General features: G+C 38.6%; 1 protein-coding gene across 1 annotated transcript in view; it reads right to left on the bottom strand.

Annotated features, from left to right (window-relative positions):
* erbb4b (erb-b2 receptor tyrosine kinase 4b) overlaps nucleotides 1-26,701 on the bottom strand; it is a gene marked incomplete at both ends in the record, with an annotated part of 291,115 nt that overhangs the window by 110,611 nt on the left and 153,803 nt on the right. The window contains one exon of the mRNA XM_080497752.1: nucleotides 15,769-15,955. Within this exon, the coding sequence (XP_080353878.1) occupies nucleotides 15,769-15,955 (187 nt within the window). The remainder of the gene's footprint in view (nucleotides 1-15,768; nucleotides 15,956-26,701) is intronic.

The raw sequence follows: 26,701 nt of genomic DNA, 5'->3' as shown, positions 1-26,701 counted from the left end.
CAGACTCAGTTGCTAAAACAATGTGATTAAAAACACTGTGTGCTCATTCTATGTTTTTTGCAAAGCTTTTAAACAGTATTATGAAAGATCGAGAATGTGCCGATGAACACAAGAACCTTAGAAATGTAGAGGAAGAATGTTAGATTTTTCTTTTTTTCTTTCCAAAAACTGCACTTACTTTAAAATTGGTACAATATAAGGTAAGTCCCAATAGCTTTACTTAAGTCACATTTTCAGTAGTTTTTTTCAATCTGATCAAACTGCTGTTTTCAGCTATGTAGATAACGCAAAGATCTATGGAAACACGTGATGCTCTTTTAAATTGTGTGTTAGACATCAGTTTAAACGTGTCATGGTTTTCTTTCTTTTTTTCTTTTTAACAAATCAGAGGGAAAACAGAAGCATTTGATTCACATAAATATGTGCCTTTACTGGAAAACATTTTAGATTCAGAATTTGATCGTATGTGAGCTGACATCAGTTCCACAGCAGATGTTGCAAAATTGAACAATGCAATCTCTAGTTTCTGGTCTAGTTTTCACTTCACATGAATGTAGTACAAATATCAAATCAAAGAAATAATTCTAAAATCAAACACATTTCAAAAGTATGAAATGTGTCACAGCATGCGTCACAAACTTCCATTCTTTACGAATGTCAATGCACAGAGCACCTCCCACTAGAATGGCATGCAATTCTACTACTGTGAACGCAGTCCTGAAACGAAATGGTGGTCCCCATTCAAATGTAATTGCACTTTTATGTGTATAACTATTGACCTGAAAAGAACAGCTGCATTATTTCAACTCCATAAAAGTGCTTCACCAGAGAGATAGTGGCAGTGGGATTTGAGTGTCTCTGAACTTACTGCGGTCAGGCAGGAACAGCAGCGTGGGAAGTGTGTGTGTGTGTGTGTGTGTGTGTGTGCCTGCTTGTGCACGTGTGCATGTCTCACATTGGGTTGGTAGAAGAAAGAAATGGCGAAAAAAAATTTAATGGAAGTAAAAAGAATATATTAAAGATTCAACAAAGACAAACACAGAGACAGGGATGAGTTTTAACTTCATGGGCACATATGTACAGACTATATACACATGAGGCTGCATATGGAGAATCCTCGCACATAAAATGCATATTAAATTTCTTCATGGTGATATTCATGGGCGAGTGGCTGTGGCAGTAGCCAGCATTGTGTGCATAGTTCTATGTGCACATTGGGAGGTTTTTGGTGTAATGAACAGCCTCTTATGTCTCAATGTGAAAGCCATATAGTTCAAGAACCGTTAGTCTTACCAAGGCCTGCAATTTCATTCAAATTTAAGAGTTGCACTTTTCCATTTCCTATTGGTGAAGTGTTTGGGTGGAAAAACAGGTTACATAGCCCGACTGCAAATAAGTAACCCCAATAGGCAAAAATACTGCATTGGACCAAATATAAATTTTTCCTAAGAGTGCTAGAGGCTGTTGGTAAAACAGCTGTGAAAAATGGAAAAGGAGGCAATGAAATGAGAGAAATAATTATTTAAGGGAACTAAAGAAGAAATGATTATCTTAATGGATATCTGTTGCAAAGTACAGCTATAAAGATAAGGTCAAATGAAGGAACTGGAGACTAGCCACAAACAGCAGGTTTTCTGTCAAGAATACTTGTACATGTCATGGTTCAATTCAAATCTTTTCCAAACTCTATTGATTAAATCTCTTAAAACAATATTTGTTGACTAAAATAACTTTTTTTTGTGTGTGTGTTAGTATTGATTTCAATCAATACTAGCAGATCATTACACTGCAGCATGTTATACTTCCATTATTTAATATATTGACTCGGCCTCGTATATGCTAACAGTCGACAAGCTGTCTCAACTATAAAGATACAGCATTGTATGTGTTTCATTAATGGTACAACGTATTATTTAACCTCTGACTGAGTGTATCCAAAATAAAATAAGAGCTTTACCTCCTAAATTTGAGTGTATTGAAAGTGTCAACAGAAAAGAAAAAAAAACAAAACACAAAAAACATAGCGCATCAACATTCAATCCCTAAAATAGATATATTACACAGGTTGTAAAAGTCACATGTATCCATTTTAACCTGTGTGGCAATGTGAAGGAGAAATGATGAGATCTTCACTGGGAGTATAGAAGATGTCATGGGGGCATTGGCCGTGGTCCTCATCCCCCAAACGTATGTCTCTCCTTCACTGACTTAATTGCATTTGGAGACAGCTTGATTAAATTTGGCCCATCCCTCACGCAATTGTTTCCTATGAGTCTTTATGAAAAATGGCCGAGATTTAGGGATTATGGTATTATACCAGAGCAAGGCAAATCATCTGCTTAAACATGAGAAAAGGGGAAAAAATACAATCATGACAGAATGGTTTTGGTGGTTTGGGGTTGCATTCTTTCTTATTTCCAACTTGTTCTGTGATAAAGGCCTCAGTAATCTGAGCTTTATGGTGAGAATGGAGGAGGGGGGGGCAAATCATGTTATAATACCTTGAGACAAGAGAGATCTCTGAGCAACAGAGAAAAACAAAACCTAGAAAAACAAATTAGGAAAGAAACCAAAAAGTAAGACAGAAAAGATTATCAAGGGGACATACAAGTCAGTGATTAAAAAAAAGAGTAAAAGGGCCTTCAATTGCTACTGCTGAGGGCCACTTAGCTTATCAAGGCTGATGTGTGATCAGAATGCCAGCTGAATTAAAAATGAGCCACGCTCACTGAAATGAACAAAACAAGCCAGGGTCTGAGAGAGGCTAAGAGAAAAAGAGTGAACGATGGAGAGACTGAGAAGAAAGAGTGCATATCTTACCACAAGCATACCAAGTATGTTGGTTTTACCACGGAGGAAGTTGGTTTCAGTCAGTGCCTGCTTTGCTAAGGCAACAACACGTTACAGAGGCCTTGTTTTTTCAGGTCCACTGAGAGACAGTAACACAATGCAGGCCACAGCTCTCACTCTGTTCACATACTGTAGCTCAAATGTGTGTTGGACATCACCTTCAGTGTGTTGCAAACATGTATCCAAAAGTTAAGTGTTTAGCAAAATGGCAATCCTGCCAAACAGCTGAAGAAGAAAAAAAGTGTTTGCTGAATAACATATTCCCTTTTAACCTTTCAGATGGAAACACACTTTAGACAAAGGAGGGTTGGTACGGACATGACTCAACAGAAGGGCTGGTTTCACTTGTTATTAGCCGCTGGCGCAACACCAAGACAATACTACAAAAGATTGTCAGTAAATTCTGCAAAAGGTTTTGAACTGAATAACATTTGTGCAACTTTCCAAATCCACCAATCCAACATGCACTCCCACTTCACACTCTGACTGGCCAAGCATGCAAGTGAGAAAGTAAGCAAAGTTTGAACTTCTTGCTGAAGCTCTCCTCTCTTCCGACAACTATTTCTGTGGATACACCCGAGTGAAATGTTACTAATTCTTTCCAAAAAGATATTATAAAGAAAAAGTCATTTGATCCGCACATTACACAATCTGTGCCTTGCATTTTGCCAACCGATTTGTTTTCATCCATGTGACATGGATATTCTGAAGTTGGAAGAGTGAAGTCAATGCATGTGCTTCCAGCCCTTCTGCAGTGCAACAATGTGGACATTATTTACTCTTTAAGATTTATTTATTTATTTATTTGAACGTAGTTGCTTTAAAACTATAGAATGCAGGAGTGCCAAAATTAAAAGGAAATACTGTACATGTGGAAATATAAAGAGAATCAATAATACAAAAAAATATACAAAGGTTGTCATATTCTTTTTCTATCTTGTCTTTACTTATTTCATTTTGTCTATGCTTCTCCTGTTGTGTCTTTGTCTTTTCCATTTGCTTTTTGTCATATCATTTACTCGATGAGTCAAGCCGTCTGAGAAGCCAAAAGCAATACAATGCAAATCGCATTTATTTCCTTTTAATTTGGGCATTTCTGTGATTCCATATAAAACTAGCCTGAACCAAACTAAAAAGCAGAATTTAGTGACTTGGAAAAATGTGTCTTTATGCTATTATAGGAGATACACTTTTTTCAGACCACATTGCTGATCTGACTTGTCCTATTGAATATAAAAGTGCTCATACATTCTACTTGTTGAAATAGCAATAAAAAGCATTAAAATATGGACATTACAGGACTACCTTATAGATGTAGTCAGAGACCCCCCCTCGCAAAGTGTAGACTAAAATGCCAACAATGGAAGTCAAACCATTTGAATACCATATATAAATGAATAAATAAGGCTTTTCCATGTCCCATTACCCACCACTGCTCCCATCAAGAGTTTCACTTAACCAAGGCTTTAGCCTACAAGGGGGAAAAAAAAACATATTAATTATTAAGCTGCCAGGGGGAAAAGGGGAGGAGCCATGGGGTTACAGGGTAATGTGAATGCTTATGTGTGTAGGCACTATGTACTCTTATTAAATTGGTTTTGGAGCATTCCTCCTTTTCAACTAATGGGAAGCAATTCTCAAAGCAATTGGAATTGCTTTGACTACTTATAGAGGAATGTTATATATTTGTTAGCACAGAAAAAATCTGAAAAAAAATAATAATCATGTGATTCAAATAGACAACATCCCAGAAAAGGACAGCATAAAGAGGACTGTGCTCATATTATACATGCCAGATGCTTTGAAGTATGATACATGATTACATAATGCTAACATTACTCCATTAATAGGGATAGGGCCGATCCGATCCAGTATCACAAAGTTATCTGTGTTGATCACCGAATAATATTATGGAATTAACATTGCAGGAACAACTATTGGCTTCCTGTGAGCAGGAATTTACTGGTTCAGACACATGATTGACTCACACAGTGCTGACAGCTCAGGTAATGTGTCACACCTTTACACTAAAGTAATTCTTAAAGAAGTAACCAGTATATATACACAGAAGTACCTATTTTTTGTTATTTGTACAACACTGCTGATGTATAATGATACTGCTACAATCACTCTATGTGAGTCGAATGTGGCACATAAGAATATGGTAAATAGTAAATGGAGGTCATTTTTCGAGCTCGTTCCACTGACTTAACAGATACCAACGCATTTTACAATGTTAGTCACACTCACCCATTCACAGACACACATCCACAAACCAATGGAAGTGGTGTGAATGTGTATGAATGCAAGGTCATTGGGAGCAGTTTGGGTTTAAGTGTATTGCTCAAGGAAACTAACATGTGGACCGATAGGGAATCAAACCTGTAACCTTGAGATATCACACTTTTTGGTATCCTTATACCTGAAAATCGAATTGCATCAATCAAACTATATTATGGTAAGCCACATATAGAAGGAGCAAATACAATGATAATGATTATTGTAAAGGGGCTCTCGGGTTCTACTGTGCATGCAACTTAAAGCCAAGTGACTGTAACAACAGCTGAAGACGACTGAAAACTAGTTTTATGATTGTTTAAACTGCTCATGTCTTTTAAAAATGAAAATCTCCCATCACCAGTCCAGAGGTATCCACTTGGGCCTCATAACTAAGATGATAGAAAGTGACATTTTCCTTCAGTGGTTTCTGAGACCCACGGAGCTGTCAGTCAGCTTCTATTTTATTTGCTTTCCCACTCATTTTGTTCACACCCTGAGATGAGCACTGAGCGCCTCTGACATGAAAGACCTGTCTGAAATAGTCTGGCCTTCACAATACAAGTAGAAACTTCATGTCAATGCTGCACAGCCATGCACTGACATAGAGCCACAACAGCAGGCCGTCACTGACAAAGTCAATCACCATCACTCTGAGATTGTTTCAGGTCTATATTCATATATACGGCAGACTTTTAAATAATGCAATGTTCCACAGAAAAATACAGGAGAATCATACACTGGACATGTAAGTATTGAGCCATGCATTTGTTTATTTATCTTCAAGTGTAACCAAATCAGGTCTGAATACTGAGCTGATTGAAAAAGCAGCAGATATTCAGCAAAGGAAGGATTACTCTTACAAATCTGTCATAAAGACGTTTCAAACTACGCTTCGTGTTTGCAAAGTGACAAGTGCACAATGCAAGAAAAGTTCGATCAGTTTCACTTTTTCAATCTGTCTCAAGCCATTTCAGACTTTTTATTTTTTAACCTATGTCAGTGTGCACCAAACACCCCGCAATAAACTTTCACGAGGGATTTCAATCAAGCTGAAACATCACATTGACATGAGCATTCAGATTTTTTTTACTTACCACTTAGCTGAATCACTTTTAGTTATAATTACAGACTTGAGTCTTCCTGGGTGTGATGGGAATGGTTGTATACACCTTGATTTGGAGATGTTTTGCCAAACGTGTCAGTAAATCATTTAAAACTATCGAAGAGGCTATTTTCAGATTTCCCTTCAGATCTTAACTTAGGTTCAGAAATGGGTGTGGCGTAGTAATTCAAGTGATGACCGTTTGGCCCTTTAGGACTTTAAGTGTGATTGTTTTCAGTAAGGTTGTCCTGAACCCTGTCTCCCGTTTTGTTGCTGAAATACACCCACAGAGAATGATGGTTCCACTACCATGCTTTCCCACTCAAGTGAAATTTCAGTGTTTTCTGTTTCCTAAAATACATGCAAATCACAGTCACAGAGAATAAACGTCTATATAAAATGTACAACAAAAAAATATTGTTGAAGTCATTCACTGGACTCCATGTACTGGCTTTTGCCTTTAGTGTATTTGATTTATTAGCCCTGCAACAGTCCCCAGAGGGAACATTTATTAACCTAATTGACCCATGGGTATGCAACCACACAGCGTGGCTCTCAGGGGGAGCTAATCGGGGCAAAGGGTCTTGCTAAGGGACCCAAGGTGAATGTTCTTTTGGACTGTGGGAGGAAACCGGAGAGCCGAGAGGTAACATAGAAACATGCAAACACCACCGGCCAGCATTTGAACACACAGACTTCTCACTAACCACTGTGCAGCACTTGCCATATGCCATATGCAAATATGTTGAATATTGAAATGACATTTGATAAATATTTTCTTCTTCTTACTATAGCAGTTTCTGGTTGCAAAACCTGAAGTTCAAGAGAGACAAGTATTTGGTAACTTTAAGACTTTACGAGGCATACAATATATGTCTGTTGTTCCTCATTGTTGCTTGTTATTGCAGCAATACGTTTGCATGGAATTGTATCTAAATTATCAGCATTGTACTGGTTTGTGAACCAGTTTTATATGTATCTACATCATAATATATGTCAGACCAAAGTCATTGCCAAGGGGGATGGAAATGTTGGAAAAAAGATGGAAGAGTATTTTGATTATTAAATGGAATTAAAATTCCTTCCATGTCTACTTAAAATTTTAATGAGGTGAAAGTCAACTTTCACTTCCAGCAGGCCACAGAAATTTAGTTAGGCAGGCAAATTGGCAATAAAGGGTGTGTAGTGGTGTTTAGACAAGGTTTTTTTTTTCTTCTGCTGACAAAAACAGAAGTAGATGAGAGACATGCTGGGATATGCTGATGAGAGATCTGGGAGGATGATCCACCAAGAGTGGTCCCTGATGCAATCACAGACTTACATAATGTAAATTATTTATTGGAAAGGCACACATGCTATACTCGTATGCCCAACTGATGTATTTATGCATTGGCCTGCAGTTCTTTTATTATAACTAAAAAACTGCACTGCAATAATTCCTCACTATTTGCATTAACATCCTTTCTGGCTTGTTCTCTACTTTGCCAACATATCTGGCAAAAATGAAATGAATATATTGTGTTGCCTTATTGCTCATTTAAGTCTAAAGGTTTAAGAGAGAATGGAGGCCTTTTTGACATAAGGCAAAAACTTGCTGCAGGCACAATCCATTAACTTAATATATGCGACATAAATGCATATAAAGATGCACACAAATACACACATTTTTAATTGGCAAAGATCTGTTTTGTATTATTATTTCTCCTGTCTCATGGCAGGTTGTGCTATTGTCCCCCATTAATATTTCATAGAGTGGTTATTTTCTTCTTATGAAATCTCAGGCATCGCAATATTAAAGAGCGGAGAAGGTAAAAAATAACTAAACAATAAAAAAACAGTGTACGTTTAAGGCCAAGCTCTGAGCAATATAGGAGAATAGGTCTGGCAAATTAGGTACATTTGGGAAAGCTTAAGTAATATTTCAGCTAGGGTTTACTATTTCAACATTTCTGAACTATATGAGATTGGGAAATTACCAAGATGTAATTGATTATGAAAAAAAAATCCCATTTTGGCATATACATTTGTGGAAAAAAAACAAAAAACTGAATAAAAACAAAAGTAAAAGTTTTGGGAGGTGTTCAGCCAAAATAAAAGTGCTTGGCTTCAACAGTCTCACTGCCCATGTCATAAACGGGGCATAACACAGCAATCACTTAAAACCAACTACAACTCATGTCCCGTTCTGCACTTCAATTTAACTTGTGCTTCCACCCGATACACATTAAAGGCTCACAAATGTGACAATATGAATGTCGTCCTTCAAAAGGAAGTCCCTCTTACCCCTTCCTGGAGCAGTGAAATATTGAGTCTGACACGGGAGTAATTGCATGGGAAGTAATCAATTAGACACACAATTGAAGGAGACCTGCGGACCGCAGGCTGCCAGGCAAAAGGCTCGACTAAATTCTGGTGATGTGCACTGAACCGATCGTGCCTGTTTTGTATGGTGCAGTTGCTCTCTCGTCACCTAGTAGCTAGGTGTTGAATGGCAGTCTAAAGGATCAGAACGAGGCAGCAGTTGCATGCCCGTCCATTTAGCAGCGTCTCGTCTGGGAGAAACACCAACTCTAATCGTCCCTTTCACCTTGCCCAATCCCATCATTTTTCTGCCTCCCTTGTGACAGCAGTACTGCTGTCACAAGACCCTGAGCAGAGCAGGTTCAGCAAATGATCATCGAGCCACTGCCCCAGCCTGTGAAGAAGATCCCAGCATCCAGAAGAGTTTTACATGCAGTACAGACTGCTACAAGCATGACATTGTATGTGTTGGTGTGAAAGGCATCAATGTGACAAATCAAGACAGCCAAGTGGAATATGATGGCAGAAAGAGAGCCAAAGAAAAAAAGGGATAAAGAGATGGAAGATAGACAGAAAATGAGATAAATAAAGAGAGAGCAGATGGGCCATGAAGAAGTGGATAACGCCTTGGCGTAAAACACAGCCTTGTGTACATGCATGCGATGAGAGTGGATCATTCAGCAGATGGGGGCTCAGATTGGATGCTTCATTTTGGACAGACGCAGTGCAGGCGTAGGGTGGTTAGAAAAATGAATCAACAACACTAAACAAATCTGAAAAAAAAAAATAAATACGGGATGAAATGAGGGAATGGGAGGGGGTGGCAGTAAAATGTGTTAAATCAGAAAGCTCATCTGGGTAGGTCTCCTTATTGAGGCTGTTATTATTTTGCCAGGCAAGCAGGCTGTAATTACCATGTGAAAGCACAGAGACTGCCCAGGGTTCATATGACTATGCCCCCCCCCCCCAAAAAAAAAAAAAGTACTGAAAACATTTGCCTAAGCAAAAAGGAAAACATGGTGGATCAGTAGGCAACACAATACATATTGGGCTCTTAGAAAATGTGAGGTGGTATGTCTGTTTAACCTTAATCTTACTTGAATATAGGCAAAAAGAGTCAAGGCAGTACTTATTTGAACCTTCTTCCTGCAGCATCAGAAAACATATTTGTACACTCATCAGATGTTTCAGGGAATAACTTTTTGTCTTGAAATTGTTGCTTTTTAAGCAGATTTTTCTTCTAAAAAGTGACACGAAATAAACATAAGGAAACTTTCCACACTTGAGCAAAGAGTGGCTTTTATATTTCTTATTCTATTCTATACACTCTTGTGCACATACGCCATCTCTCAACTTTCCCCAGCTTGACTGTGCTTTATATTTCATATTCATGAGGATAACTTAGCTAAGCTTGATTGAAAGGTGCATCAGAGGGAGTCCTATCCCCGCTCAGCCAGAGACCTCCTCCACCCCATCCTCCAGTCCCCTCAAATCCACAGAGTCCATTCACAGCTTGCAGAGAGTGCACCAGAAAAATCAATAAGTCCAATGCTACAATATACTGCCGACAAATTGATTTCATCCCAAGGCAATTTCGACCCAAGTAGAAGCGTGTGTGGGTTTCAGCACTGAAGGGGTCTTTCACCAAGCCTTCTCTCGATTAGCCCCTTATGTAGTTAATAAGTTTTATCCTCTTATATATGTTGCTTATGGATTATATTGATCATTTGACACCTCTCCTGGGAGAGACAAGCAGAGCAACGCAAGACTAATATGACAGCGACATCAAAGGCGTCGTAATGAATGAGACAGCTTGCTTTGGACTCTCTAGATCACTCGCAGTAAGGAAAGAGTTTGATCTGTGCTGCTTGATGTACATGACTGGATAGAGCCCGATAGTTCAGGCTTATTTCCTTCCTCAGAAGCACAGTGTGGAATGATGACAACTGCAACAGAACAAACTGGGACACAAGTGATTTTCTTCTCTCCCCAGGCAAGAGTTTGTTAAACTGTCAGGACTATCTGTGGAAAATTCAGTGATATGATAAACTCTTCGAGACAAGTTTCTTCTGATGAAGAGATAAGTTAGTGAGAAGGTTTTCATGGGGTCACACTTTTGAACATGATTCTCACTAGCCTTGTACGAACTTGATCAGTGTATGTAGTGGTGAGCAAGACATCAAAAGTAGAATTACATCTGTGAATAAAATATTTCTTTGAACAAACTTTGCTATTTTTATTTTGAATACAGTTAAAATACAGGACAGGCAGTAGAAAAAAAAGTACATAGTCCCAATTATCTTGAAGTGATCCCAATTCTTTGCATTCTCCCAGACTGATTTGATTAGGCAAAGTCCTCTCTGGGTGTTTAAGGCTGTAATGACCCATTGTATGAATCTAAGTGAGTGGTAGAAATTCCATGTTTCAAGCAATTTAAGAAATTGTCACTGTAAAAGCAGACCCAAGGTCAAATCAGCCATCTGATCATACACAGTTATACAACAAATAGACTCAAAAAGGTGATTTATTTAAAATATCTGTGGTGTGAATAATGCCACTGTTAGCAGCAATGCCAGGTAATAATAATATGAAATAAACACCAGAAAAATACAGATTTATTTACTTATATTGAGACATAGAGCTGAGACCCCACAAGATAGAAGAGAAACCTTTTTCCTTACGCAGTTGGACTGCTTATAAATTAGACTGGAGCTCTGGGTCAGGTCCTACTTCAACAAAACAAAGACATAACTGAGGACGTCTGGTTTGTACATTGCAATAACTACATAACCCAAATTGAAAGCACAGATTTGTGAGTAACAATGGTATTTTATATCAAATTAAACAGAGCGGATTGTTTTATATTCATTTCGTTAGCAGGAATAAAATATACCAATGTGAAACACAAACAACAGAAGTTATGAAGTAGAGCAGATACAGTGGCTGTTGTGTGTAACTCCGCTGCACTTCATGGCTTGAGGCCATGGATGGCACATCAAACAGCAACTTCTCACAGAGTCCAGCACTGGCTCCCTCAGCCCCGGCTTCAACTTGGCACCACAATGAAAAGGACTGGCTTGGCAAAACAACTGCTGGTGGTGCTGGACAAATGCAATCCCCTAAGTGTGGCGCAACATGCAAGAAAGAAGAAAAGATGGAGCGTAACACACAAGCACATGCCGTAGCTGCACATGCAGACTGATAGCTGTGCTGTTGCCCCCCCCCCCTCCCCCTCCTCGACCCCAGGGAATCACCAGGAAGGAACAGTTGAAGAGAAGAATGAGAGAGAACTGAATTATTAAAAAAAAAAAGGGTTTGAAAGCGTTGGAGAAAGACTCAGTGCCAAACCTCTTCCATACAAATCCAAACACATTCAGAAAACATATGTAGAAATGTCAAATATCTACTATGAGGTGATGCAATTATCACACTTCCTTATAATCTCCTTGAAATAATTCACCATACAATTACTGAATGATTTATACACGATATTAGTCTGAAGACATCATTTGCTGCAAACCAATTCATACCGATTCCGGCTCAACATCAAGTTGGAATTAGAGGTGAAAGACATCTGAAAAAACACAGTACCCCAAAGTAGTATGTAGTATGTTGTGCTAATGGATAAAACATTGATATCTATTTTCACATGGTTCACTTTGTATAAGAGATACCATGTGGATGTGAGAACATTTTGAACCCTGATTGTGCAGAGGGTGAGAGATAACAAAAAAAAAGCCCTGAAACAGAAAAAATAAATAAACAAAAACAAACAAGACCTTGCCAGTGTGTTCTTCTTGGGCCATAACCAGTGTTAATTTTGGCACCTGAGGTGAGGTGTTAACCTATCAACAATCCAGTCTTTTCTGCAAGGGGGGGGGGGGTCATTAGTTTTATTCTAACGTGTGCCTAGGTTTGTAAGTTCTGTATCATTTTTGTGTTTTAGGAATGATGCTGCTCCATCTTTTAGATGAGATTTAGAACAGTTGCCATGGTTACAGGTATAATTTTCATTCATACTTTAGTTGTAAGATATAATGTCTCTCTGCACTACAGAGGAAGGACTGCATGAGTTACCAGTAGATATAATAATTAATAAAACCACCATCCCTCATGCTCAAATAAACATTAGCATAAGTTTAGTTACCTATCAAAAATGTTGCTTTAAATGTGCAATTGTCCTCCTTTAAATTATTGATTTCCCTTTAAAAAGAGTAACCAAGTCTGGTGACTGTATGATCTATTCTATAGCAGTGAAATATATGACAGTTTACAGTATATAAACTATAGAAATATAGTAGATAGTTGATATGATAGTTAACTATTCAACAGTGGTGTGGACTGACATTTAAATAAAGCTATACCTGCTTCTCTCTCCATTTTCACTCCTTCTTGAGTTGCGTAATGCTGGAATGAGCCTTAAAACAAGTAAATAACACCTCAGAACTTGTGTTGGACACATAGTAAACTGCCCTTGGCATGCCACACTTAGCCCTGTCGTGGAAACGCTCTACAGCATTATCCACGAGGCAAGAGCACCGTTTTCTAGTGACCTGTGGGTCAGGGCTCCTGAAGGAAAAGCAGTACAAGGATCCACTGATCATGAAGAAGCAGAGCCACCCACACACTGTTTTCATACTTAGAAGATGGAGAACACACTGAATGTGATTGCTGATAAATAGGCTCCTGAGGAAACAGACTCAGGTCTTCAGCTGAGTGGGTTGTAAATCAAATGATAATGCTTTTGGTGTGATTGATGTGTAGTCATCAAGTGATAGTCTTTTCACAACATTGTGAGTCAGCGTCATATGCCTCAGTGTGAGAGGGTTAAATGTGATAACAGCAAAGCTTGGGATTCTCCAGAGAAGAGGAAAAGGCAAAGGTATCGTCATTTGGCATTCAGGCGATGGAACCTATAAACAACTAATGATAAACACACTGTTCAATTTATATACACACAAAAATTATTGGAATTCTATTTTGTTTGGAGTTTTGTGTTTTAATTGTAATCTCTTTTATTAAACCACTTTTTCTGAGAAAATAGGATAAGCTTTTTATAGGAGTGAGAGCCACAGCGTTAAAAGCAGAGCTGAGGTCCAGAAGTACCAACACGGAGCATTTCCCATCATCTGCTGCCATAAAAAGGTCATTAGTGACTTTAGTCAGAGCAGATTCTGTGGAGTGAAGTTTACGGAAACTGGATTGGAATGGGTCATACATAGCATGTGCTTCGAGAGCAGATGTAGGCTGCGTGGCTACAACCTTTTCATGAATTTTTGAGACAAAGGGCAGTTTTGGAAATAGGCCTATAGTTCATATGAACTATATCCCTACACTTAAAAAGTGTAGGGACAGTGCATGTTGATAGGGACAGATGTATTACATCAACAATTGTGGGACTAATTGATTTAAAAACGATAAAAGAAACCAAAGATGGAGGGAGAAAATCAAAGGGGGCATACGGAGGCTTCATTTTGGTCATCAGACCTGTAACTTCCTCTAATGAGACAGGGGTAAAAGAATGTAAAATTGAGATGTTGGGAGCCCCTGCAGAAAGCTGGGGAGATGACTAGGAGATCTTGGCTCTGATTTCGCTGACTTTATTGGCAAAATATTATTGCATTCAGTGTGAGAGGAAACGGGAACTTGTGGAGTGGTAGGAGACACTATTGCATTTATGGTATTAATATGGTGAAATATGGTGTTCTTTCAACTCAAATCATGTCATTGAGTTCTAGTAATAATTCCTTAAGATGCAGCCGGTGGACCTGTAGTTCAGTGGATTTCCATAAATGCTCTGTCCTCCTACACTGACGCCTGAGACAGTGAATTGACTCATTAATCCAAGGCGAGGATTTTAGTAAAGAATGTTTCTTTAGGTTTGAGGGGAGCAACCCTGTTGAGAACAGAGGAGCTGTGAAAGCTCCACCAGCGTTTGCACATCATCACAGTATGACAGGCCATGTTCATGATAAAAAGCAGTAAATTTTTCAGCAGTGTTAATTTATGATGCACCAAGATTGAGACACGTGGTTCATGGTTGCATATCCAGAATGCAGGAAATTCCAAAAAAGAACACATCTATGATCAGCGACCAGTAAATCCTCAAGGGAAATGTTTGTCATGGTTAGTCCATGAGTAAAAAGCAAGTCCAAAGCTTGTCCAGCAATGTGTGTGGACAATCACAGCAATACAATTGCACTTTTGACAATATATCAGGTCTACAGTAATTTTTTAAGTGCATTGAGGAAAAATCATAGATTTTGTGACAAATGAAAAGCTATGAAATGGGTAAGAATAATTAAACCATAAAAAATAATACAGTATTTTAGGGATTGCATATGAAATTACGTTCAATTTTAAAAGAGACGCTCCCAAGAGTATAATATACATTAAGGGATCAAACACTCTGCCTCAACATTAGCTAATAGTTGGATCATCATATTCAATGTATAAGACAAAAAAGTCAAGCATTGAGTTAAAAACTGTAACTTAATGTGAGAAAATGCAATTGTGGTGTTTGAGCGCGTTTTTGAGTCAAATATATGAGTGTATTGTTCTATGTCTGAGACTTAGTGGCTCTGTATAAGGAAGTCCAACTTTAAAATCAATATCACTGTGAAGTGTGCTGATATCTGCTGGTGAAGTTCACTAACCTTGGTGACAGTGCAAGGAAATTATATCATAATCAACTTGTCTAAATTTGATCTTTCCCTTACTAATTTATCTTATGCCATTAGTGGCTAAATCGTGGAAATCCGACATGGTTCAAATAAAGAGATGTCGTTTGAAAGGTAAACATTCAATCTGACTTCTTGGTAGCTCTGGAATGTCAGCTGTGCTTTGCAGTGGTTAGTGATTGAGGGGGAACAGACACTCACTCTAGCAAAACAACTTGGTTTTGTTATTTCTGGAACACAGACCTGGTGTGTGAATACTGTGACCATTTAAATAACAACCGTGAGAAAATGCAATACAATAAATACTATAGTTTTGGCTGAAAGTGGAAAAAAGATTCTTTCAGTAGATTTATGCAATTTTCTACTTTCATCCGAGTGCTCACTTGTTCCATTGCATTGGATGTTTTTCTTTATATAGACCACAATGTTTGGGACCAATGTTTTGGACTTATTCTGAACAACATGTTTAACATGAAAACTACACGGGCAGATACCCACACCAACGAAACAGCACAGTTACAATGTGAATAACTGGAACATAAGCAAAACACTTGCCTGTGAGATTTTTCAGACCCAACTTCCTCAGTCCAAAGTTTCCATCACGTCTGTAGTTGAGGAAGATTGCAAGTGAGTAGTGGTCCTCATACAGCTTCGTCCCTCTGATGATCCTCAGGTTTTCCAAAGGCAGGTAGTCAAACTGGTTCAGAGCCACCAGCACATAACCAGTCACTTCTCGGATAGACTGTGGGCAGATTCACAGAGGGAGGTTCTTAGTAGAAGTCTTAGCTGTGCACAATAGTGTTCCAAAATCATCAAATACTCCAAGAAGCAAGACCTGTTATTTGTACGTAAAAGAAAATAGTATAAGTGTAGTAAAAAATAAAACTGTTTCTTGTGGTGGTTATAAAAATGATTGACTCAGCTGGGTATAGATGGTACAGGGAGATATTTCTACTTTTCCCAGTGCATAAACTCCAAGGTTTAGCCAAAGATGAACCACAACATATGCTAACAAAAAAAGGTTTTTAATAGAACTGCATTATGAAGGGATAGCAGACTAGTATTTGCTGAAGCTGACAAGGTGCATGCTGCTATAATTGGTTTTCCCTCACATTGAGCATGCTAAGAGCTTTACGGTCCGTGTACCTTCCGGCCATTCGATTTTCGTTTTGATGTCAGAGAACGAAAAACCGGAAACCATCCGATAATCATTTTTAAATTGAAAATTGAAAAACGGAAATCGGATGGTTTCCCGATATGCGTTTCTGAAACAAAAATCGGGAAATAAAATCCGACCATAATTCTTTATTTCAAGTTTGAGTTGCCGGAAAACCGGAAGTCGAGTCTCTTCTTCGCTTGATGGGAGAGTAAACAAAGGCACATTGCGTTGCTGCTCCCTTCAGTCTGTCTGACTTTGACCCACCATCTTTCTCATACTCTCCTATAAATTTAATTGTTAAAACTTCTTAAAATGTCTTTGGATGGTTGCGCCAACCTCATCGTGGAAATGCACGCCAACGGCATGACTTCGGGTGAAATCTCTGCACACCTGTGCAGTCGGTTTGGCCCTATCAGAGGTTTTTCTGAGAGAAATGTTATTTTCAATTTAAAAACGAAAAACGGGAGATGAGCCATCTCCCGTTTTTCGTTTCCCAATATCAAATCGAAAAACGAAAATCGGATGGTTTCCGGTTTTTCGTTCTCCGACATCAAAACGAAAATCGAATGGCTGGAAGGTACACGGACCCTTTACAGCCTCCTTACTTCAAGCAAGAACTTGTAGAGTGACATCGTGCAATGATACTTTTACACGGACAATACTTGTTTGTACACTTCTCATTCTCCTCGATGTTACTCCCTGATGACATGATTTGTAAAATGCCTTTGCAAACCCTGCAGTCTGAGCAGAAGTTAATGTAATACAGAATGTAAACATGATTTTAACTCTTTTTCTGCGATTTGCATTGCTTCTCCAAATTTGTGGAAATACACAACCTTCATTAACCAGTAGATGGAAAGATTTATCTGGGCAAAGTCAAGTGTGTAAAATAAAAGTCCCTTCAAGAAAAGGACACACAAATGAACACTAAAACAGTTGATTAGCTCATTTGTGATGTTATCTTGAAAAACAATGTGTCAAGCCTAATTTTGGAGGTGACTGAATTCATTTATAACTGATCCAAGCACACGTGTTCAAGTAGTTTACTCGACTGAGCTATAGCTCTGCTATGTGTATGGCATGCATTCATAGCGCATATTATTGTGTGGATTGTAGAGATTTTCAATGATCAGTGGAACCATCCAGCCATGAAAATAAGAAGTTGGAAAAATGATTGTGATGACACAGGAAGCCCTCTCATAATGATGCCATTCCATTTATAATATTATTTGCCATCCTTCATATAAAAGAGATGCAGCTTGAGTTCACAAAGGCACATTTTATATAAAAATATATCTCATTAGGACCATGAGTAAAGACAAGTAGTGCATAACAGGACAATCACATTTTTTCCCCATAATTGCATACATATGTAATGTATGTATGTATGCATGTGTGTATGTATGTATGTAACATACATATGGAATTATATCTAGTAATGCATGATATACATAAATATATCGCATAGATTTTATATAGCGCTTTTCGGGACACTCAAGATACTTAAGAGGACCCTGATAGGGGGTGTTTATTTAAGTTCATGAAATGTTATAAAACAAAATGTGATTTCATAAAAACACTTTGTACCTGTGTCTTGCACAAAAAAAAAAGTCTCTGTATGTCTTTGTTTAATGTCTTAGAAAATGTCCCACTCCCGTTTTCACATATCTTTCACACAGTGACAAACACAACAAACATATTTTAGGATAGTCATATTTGAAAACATAAGTGGGCATGTATTCCTTCCCAAAAGATGTATCGACGTCTGGATATATAATCACATCAGGTACAAATACAACTCGATTATACCTTGAAAATGTGTAGATGTAAGGAGCTGCCTCTGGAATAAGCTAATTAGAGGAAATGTCAGATGATTCAATCGAGGAGCAAAACTATGGTGAGGGAAAGAAAGAATTGTCAAAAGGCTCCATCAGGTCATTGATGGCATGTGTCTTCAAGGTCGTTTTCCACATATTCAGTAATGCCACTGAGTAGAGTTAAAACATCTCAGCAAGTAGAATCGGCTCCAGGGTTTGTGACCTCAGCACAAAACTTGGCGCAGGGTTCAGTGCTCGTCCGGGGCTTGGCCTGGGGTGACTGAGCCACAAGGACAGCTATTGCTTCACACTTTAAATGTCATTTAGGAGGGGATATAACGACTGTCGAGACTTTGGCAAGGAGCCACCCAGTTGGAGCTGCTATTGCATGAATCAAAGTGACAGACTGTGTCCTCTTTCTCCCATCCACCATTATGGTGGCTGTCATTAGCAGACCGGCGGTCAGAGAAGTCTTTTCCACGCTGGACCGATGATGCTGCTAATCAACAAGTCTGTGCGTGAAGTGCTGCTACAACTGATGTACTGAGCTGAAATAAGTCCTAAGGAGGGCTCTGGCAGTGTAGTCATGGCGGCTGACAGCTGTCAGAGACCATGGGCATCAGCCACCAGTAAGTAAGCCACAGCTCCGTCATCATTACCCGAATGATTACCATTAATAGAAACAGACGGGCCGAATACTGGTGAGTCTCTGTGTATTTATGTGCCTGAGTGACAGGGACTTTAACATCAGTATTTATCGGTTTCAAAACCGGACAAAAAATATGATGAAAACATTTTAGCAGTTAGAGGATCCCCAAGGACAATGTTCACTTCAAGGGTTCAAAAGTTGATGCGTTTTTAGTTGTAGAAGTGGACATTTGTCAGCGCCAATCGTGGGTATGTGCAATATGTTTGTTCTGGGGTTTTTTTGCAACGTGGATATGTATTACCGTCAGTGCGGACAGAGTAACACAAGGTCTTTTAGATGACTCATGGAGACATTGCTTGGGGTTTGAAGGTCATTTCAAATGAGCTAACCAACCAACTGAGCTCAAATCTGTGGTTGTGCAGCGACTCAACTTTGGCCATATGTTCCTCCACTACAAGGTACTTCTACCAAAAAGCTGAAGGTGCGACACAACTGCAATAGCAATCGTTGGTTTCTTACTATATCTGAACATATACAGTAGCTAATAATCATTGCAGGGTCCACATTTCATGGGTGCTTTTATAGCAGTTTTTTTTTTCCTTTCTTTTTCCTGAGCACATTTATTACCGCACTCACACAGTTGTTGGTGTGTTATTTTCAAGGGACCAAATCAATACTTTCCAAAGTGCAGCCTTGCAGAGGGAAATAAAATGAGCGAGGAAGAAGATGGCAGCTACACACACTCGCAGATTGTTTGTTCAATAATGAACTGCATGAAAAAAGGAAAACAACTTGTAGTGATTACAGGCTCTAGCTGAGCTAATGGCCAAATCTGCTCCACGCGTGGTCACTTTCATTAAACGCAGATCAACAAAACAAGCACCCCTTTGGAAATACCACTGGTGCAGGCCAAGAGCACTGAGAGCAAGTCTTCTCCGGGGAAGCCGGCACCTGATAACAGCAAGCTTTACCATAGGCTCAAATAGAAAAGAGCAGAAATATATTCTTATATATATTAAATAATGACAAACACAAGTAAAATATGTAGTGGTATAATGCAAGATCATGACAAAGATTCCAATGGAATAAATTGTTCAGTATTTTGCACTGTCCTGTGTTTAGGGATGTTCAATTACCTGCGAAATATACGTAGCTACATGCTCTTGTCAGGCACATGTGATTACAGAACAACATAAAGCTGAAGAGTCATGTCCTTATGCTTATTTCCCATGTCAGTTTAGCATTTATTTCGATCCTTAAAAAATGTTGTCCTTCAAGCATTAGAAAGATTTGTACAAAACTGTTAATGAACCGTGACCATCACGCCGAAAGAAACTTGCCAGTTTTTGAAAATCATATTATTTATACAGTCAAAGATAAAAGTCCTTTACAGCACCGCGTAGCATGTCGCCCCCTCCCCTTGAATGCATCCAAGTCCACACCTCACATGCCTCCCAGGAGATCAATGTGTCAGGGTCCCGGCAACAGTGAACAAAAGAGACTGGGAGAGCCAGATTCACTAGATTAACAGGGATTTCTCCCTCCTCCCCAAGCTGAAGCATTTGTGAACGGAAGTGTGGCAGCGGAACAAACCCCTCACTTGAGTCACTGAGACGTGCGCAGTTTTGAAATCAAGTCCTTCAATCCCTGACTTCTAAGCGGGGGGGGGGGGGGGGGGTTGGAGGTAGAATCAGTGAAGGGAGGAAAGAGAAAGGCGAGAGCAATAAAACTATCTTGGACAGTAAGCTATGCACAGAGCAGGGAAGCTCAAGTGAACTAGAGTAGGTATATGTAAATGTCTATGCATAATTAATACCACACCTGTTCCAGGTCAGAAGAGACAGAGGGACAGCAAAGGGTCTGTTAAAGGGTGAAATGTTGTGGTGCGGGCAATGGACACCATTAGCATGTTTGAAGAGACTGAACACACGTTAGCATGATTGCCTCTCATTTCCATACATATTGAGCTAGGGCTCCGTAAGGGCTGCGGTCATTGAAGTCAGATACACAGGGGTGCACTGTCGGGGCTTAAGGTTTGCGTCACCTAGTCTTCATCCCCCATTTCCATATCGCTTCTCTAAATCCTCTGCCTGAGCTCACACCCACATCTGTAAACAGACACACAATCCTGATAAAGTGTTCACAGATGAAAGTAAGAAAATCCTCCTGAGTTTTCCCAGGCAATTCTCAATGTCACTAGCAAAGTACGGGAAATACTACGAAAAAGTGTAAAGTAAAAGCCTCATTACAACTGGGACATTAATATCTGTCTTTTGACATGATTGTCAACCAATTGAGGAGGGTGCTTACATAGACCAGTTTACAGAAGTCACATCGGATGGTTGATGCTACATTCACGACTTCCAATGTGATGTTGTGTGTTGTATTGCTGAGAGGATTTTTTGCCTGCTAAGAACTAATCGGCAGCCATCAAAAAGTTTATACCTCTATTATGTGTATCAGTTTAGAAAAACTGCAAGCATACAGTGCTTCTGAAGCTTGTCCCACCACCTGTCTGGTTCACTTATGGCTCTCTGGTCTATTTTGCATTCGGTTATCGATAGGACTTTAATGGAAAAACATCACCGTATGATCTCAAGTGGGCTTGATCTACTTGTTTGGCTCCCAAAATGCAGATGGCGGCATACACAGTTATGCAAATGGACCGTGGGTCATTTTGACCAGAGGAAAGACAAAAGTGCTACAGTAAGTGAGAACACACCCTGAGAGGGCATAATGCACATGCTCTACAAAGGCAATTGTAATGGCATTGCATCAATATATATGCACTGTGAATGCAATATTTCACAGGAAGAATACTGCCTGAGACAATATGTTACTGCTTTTTATACTTGATTCCATTGGTGTTGCAATGCTTTGGTTTACTGTCAAAGTGTCCACCTTCAATCCACCCTGCTGCCTGGGAGACCTCTGGAGTGGCACACATCCAAGTATGAGGCACTTCCAACAACTGTAGGTGACACTACATTGATGTTAGTGTAAGTCAGCAAGAAAGAGGGATTACACCGGAGTCTATGTGTGTGCCACTGAAGTACCTTTTTATTGCTTGAACAAGATGGTTATGCTGTCCCATCGTCAACGACGACTCACCTTTGAAGATTAAGAGAAACTATCTGGTCCATTTCTTACACCATTTGTATATGCTCTGGTGAAACAAACATGAATGTGTTATGTGTTTGTGTGGCTGTATGAAGAGATAGGCATGTGAGATTAGAATTTTGTATTTTTTTTTCATGTTTCACCAACTGAAAGACCAAAAAGGAATAAGTGACATGAAAGATAGAAAATGCCTCTGTTGTTGTTTCATGTCCTTCCCTCATGTCTACAGACTAGGGTCAATGCCAGCTGATATTTAGGAACACTTGATTTCAATGAAGGAAATAAAAATGTAATATCCCTGTCAGCAAGAAAATCTATCTCACTTCATTAAAATGTCTAGACCACAACCAAATTTGCAATGTATCATACAAGAATATTGCAATAGACCAGGGATTATTCAACTTGTTTACATGTGTGACTTGTGTTTGAGAGTGGTTGAAACTTCTTAATTAGATCAGAAAGAAAGGACGACTTTCAGAAGTCCCTGTTCAGAGTGTGCATAGGATGTACGCCGGGGCAATGCGTAGTGCTCAGTTGATGTTTGAGTGTCATTGGTTGTGACAGGGTGACAGCCGACTTGTCATCCGTGATGACAAAAAGGCCCTGGAAGGTGCATGCATCATTGACAGAATATATAACAATTGTTGAATATGAAAAGAATAAGCTGAGTATTGAGAATATTGTATGATTGGACGATGATGAAAAAAATAAATAAAAATCAATCAATCAATCAAGAGATGGTTCTTCACTAGAAAGAGAACATCAGATGCTGTCGGACAGGGGTGTCAAACACAAGGCCTATGGGCCAAAACTGGCCGACAAGAGGGTCCAATTTAGTCCACCAAACCACCAAGCAAATTGTAAAGAGACTAATCTTTCAAGAACAGCAAACACAACACAACATGAGAACTGAGCTGAGATATTGGTAATGCTGCCATGAAAGCTGGCTACTTTGTTACTCCTAAACTATCATTTGACCCAAAGCCACGCTGTCAGGGTGAATTTGTAAAAAAAAAAATAAAGAAAGAAAATGCATGAGGCAACAGTTATAGATGATTGGTTTTGCAAACATTTAGGCATTTTTATCACATATACTCTGCATCAAAACTAAGAAAACATTTTAAGTTTAAATTTAAAGGTTATTATAGCACTATTTTATTTGGCCGACGCAATATGCAATTAGGCTGTATGTGGCCCTTGAACCAAACTGTGTTTGACACATCTATCCCAGGAAGTCCAGATCTCAGAAGGGCACGTTAACCAATTATATAGTCTTCGCAATATACACTGCGCTCGACAAACTAAAAGTAAAGATGGATAGTTGCTTCATGGAAAAGTTGTTTTTCGCTTGGTGTCCAGCAGGGATTTGACAGTCCCTTTAGTATTCACTGAGAGGATAAATGTGCTGTTGTGCAGCTGGAACATTTACTAAAAAAGCTTTTTGGTGTACGAGTCTGGGGGGCATGTCAGTTCATAGTAACAGCTGAGCAAGTTATTGTATTAAAAATTGCTGTTGCAAACATAAACAACAATGTCCAAATGCTAACAGCCTTTTGGAAAAACTATTAACACAAGTCAGACATATTTTCCCCACTTCATCATTTTCCTTTTCAAAGATGCATTCACTAATTTCCTTGCTCCTCTATGTTTATAAACTCCGACATATTCTTGCTTGGCACTATTTTCTATAAGTGCTGTCATTGCAGCATTGCGGGGTCTCACATCACACTGGTAATGAACAAATACAAACAAACCAGAGTGGTTTCCCCCTTTAGGAGAATGATTTTAAGATGCAGTCAGACCAGTATTCAGGCCTGGCACAGCCTTGCCAAGAGAAGTCTTGCTGACCAACACTAAATCTGAACTAAAGACCTTGTTAATTTCATATAGTAGCTACTTTAACAGTGTCTTTCCAATTGATTGCTTGTGTACATTTTCCCAATCCAGCATTGATACTGTCTGCACTCTGAGTATCTGCTGCTTTTATGTTGTTGAGAGATACAAATGGCCCAGTCAAGCGTTTACCTTGGCAGGGTTAGCACTATTTTTGGGGGCGTGGATGACACAGTGTCATAGCTCTGGCAAACTCATCTATTCTTACTCTACGATAGATCCCAAAGTCATGTCTAAATTTTCTTGACTAACAATTTCTAAAGACTATTAAGCTATTTTACATATTTAAGAAAAAAAACTTGACACCGACCTAAAAGTGCAAAATTAAAGGTATGATGACTTAGACTGAAGTGATAACACATTTGTGCACAGAATGACAGTAGTGTGTCACTGTTAGTCAACATTTTAGCTGTTTGTCTTTAGTGGTCACACGGAGTTCCAGGGCTGGTTGAAATCATTGCTTTTCTTGTAGAAAATCTGCTCTTAAACTGTGGTTGACTTACTCAATGCACTATATTGAGATAAAGAACAGGACTGCAGCACTTTGCTCTGGCTATCTGGAGAAGTCACAACATGTAATAGCTTTCTCTGCAACACTCTGAATATTATTTTACAATTATTTGAAAAACAAACATACTGTAACATTAAGATGCGTGTTGCATGTATTGTAAAATGTTACAATGTTGAGTATCGTTGTGTTGACAACATTGTCAAGAATGGCTTGTGATGCCTTTACTAAGATAACTGAAAAATAGAGACTATATTATGTGTAACAAATGTTATCTGTAATTCCTCCTTTGGGAGTCTGGAGTAGGATGTGTGATGAAGCTGATATATGGCTGATCTGTCTGTGAATATGTCAGTCACCTTTATTTTCTCATCCATGACCTCCATAAGCTCATCCAACACCTCTCCCTCAGTATCAAGTCAGTAAAGAGCATGACTAAACTCAACATTAAGGAATAAATCTTTGTACATGCCATTCACTTTCTTTTTTCTGCTGAATAAATCCATTTTACTCCCTCTGCCACACTCTTCAGATTTTTGAATGGTGTTACACTGACGAAAAAAACAAAAATAACCATGTAGTTTTGAGCACAGAAAGTCCTCAAGTATGATGTAATGCAGTTTATTTACCAAGCTTTTTTTTGTGTGTTAATAATGTAATAGTGTTAATAATGATTAAATAAAATAAAAATTATTAGTTATGTGAATAAACAATAATAAATACTTGTTTCTCAGAAATGCACAAACTAAATGTAGATAATAGCACGATGAATGTGTATTTTTTTTTAAGTTAAGTAGTTGACTTACTTTAACTATGATTGCCAATTAAGTCATTTTTGGGCATCAAAAATATGTGAAAGTGATGTTGAAGATAGATGCTCACATTTGTTATCAGTCCTAATCTCACATGCTCAGAACCTTACAGAGGAAGTGAGTTGGTTTTGTATGACTTTGTTCACGTGAGCAAAACATTTCAGTACAACATAAATCAAATTTGCAACACAGTGAGTGTGTCAGTTAAGCATCACTCATATTTTTGCAGGTTGTCTCTAGATATTGTGTAATCATGTTTGTTGATGTACATGGACGCTCACAATATAAAATGAATTGAACTATTTCAGTTAGTCCATTGAACAAGCATCTTGTGAAGGTTTCTGTTCGTGGGTGATAATATATTTAAGCTGACTAAATTAAGGAGTATTTTAACTGTCAGAGTGTTCATAAATCCATGACCCATACTGTACAAGTTGATTAGGCACCATTCTGTCATCCTTCAATCCTCTTTATAGTGTTTATGCAAACAAGATTTGCAAGCAAATAATGTTGTTGAGTTCAAATTAAACTGAGCTATTGAAAAAGAAAATGTTTTAAGACAGCTGCGCCAGGCCTACGACTGATACAAGACTGAATTAAAAAAAAAGATAAAAACACATTTAAAAATTAAAATCTAAGCACCAGGTAATTGGATTATGTCTTTTAGAGAAATAAATCATCAGGGAGTTGAACATTTAGTGCAGATTGTATCAATTAAGAGCGAGAAGAAGTCAAATGTGAAAATTACTTTTTCAAATGGAGGAATGGAACAAATGACTTCTTCTGCATTTTGACTCACAATGTCGCGTTTTGTCATTTACCAACAGATCCAATCGCTGTCTTGGAAATTCAACTAGGTTTGGAAAAAAAAACAACTATTAAATTGTGACTCACGTTTACAATATTCATGGGACCAACAATAATTACGGGAAAAAGCTCACTTTTGCCAGGACACATCAGCCACTGACGCATAAGGACTCCTCTATAAATCGGTAGTTTAATTATTGCTCTCCTGATACTTCCCTTGAAATATACAGATATCTTTGCCAGTACAGCCAACTATAGAAATGCATCAATAGTGCTTTGACCTCGAGTCTATAACCCTTCAAAGGTTTGCGAGGATTACCGTTGTTGAAAGCAAGCAGTATCTACCTCATCATTACAGCATGTCTGAGCTACCTTTGGTTTGTGTTAACACCACCGCACTAGATATTCATGATTTTCATTCTTGTCAAGTAAAGACAACTACATTTTTATCCTGGGGTAGGTCCCTCTTAATGTTTCATCAAAGAATACAAGCATGAGAGGGTATGTTGCACCACAAGTAGGATGCAGGAGTCAGGATTTTAGACCAGAACTGTATCCTTATGAAACATCACCTAGTTCCTCATCTTGCAGGGTTGGAGATGTCTCAGGTGACCATTTTGCATTCTGCATATCCTTTTTGAGCTATGCCTATACCGATTCTATACATGTGAGTTTTAAATTTCAATTATTTCTTTTCCTGACATTATGATGAACGTGACACCT

Source organism: Blennius ocellaris, assembly GCF_963422515.1.
Source record: "Blennius ocellaris genome assembly, chromosome: 6".
NCBI lineage: Eukaryota > Metazoa > Chordata > Actinopteri > Blenniiformes > Blenniidae > Blennius > Blennius ocellaris.
Note: the sequence above shows the minus strand (reverse complement) of the source record. Positions and strands in the feature narration are given on the sequence as shown.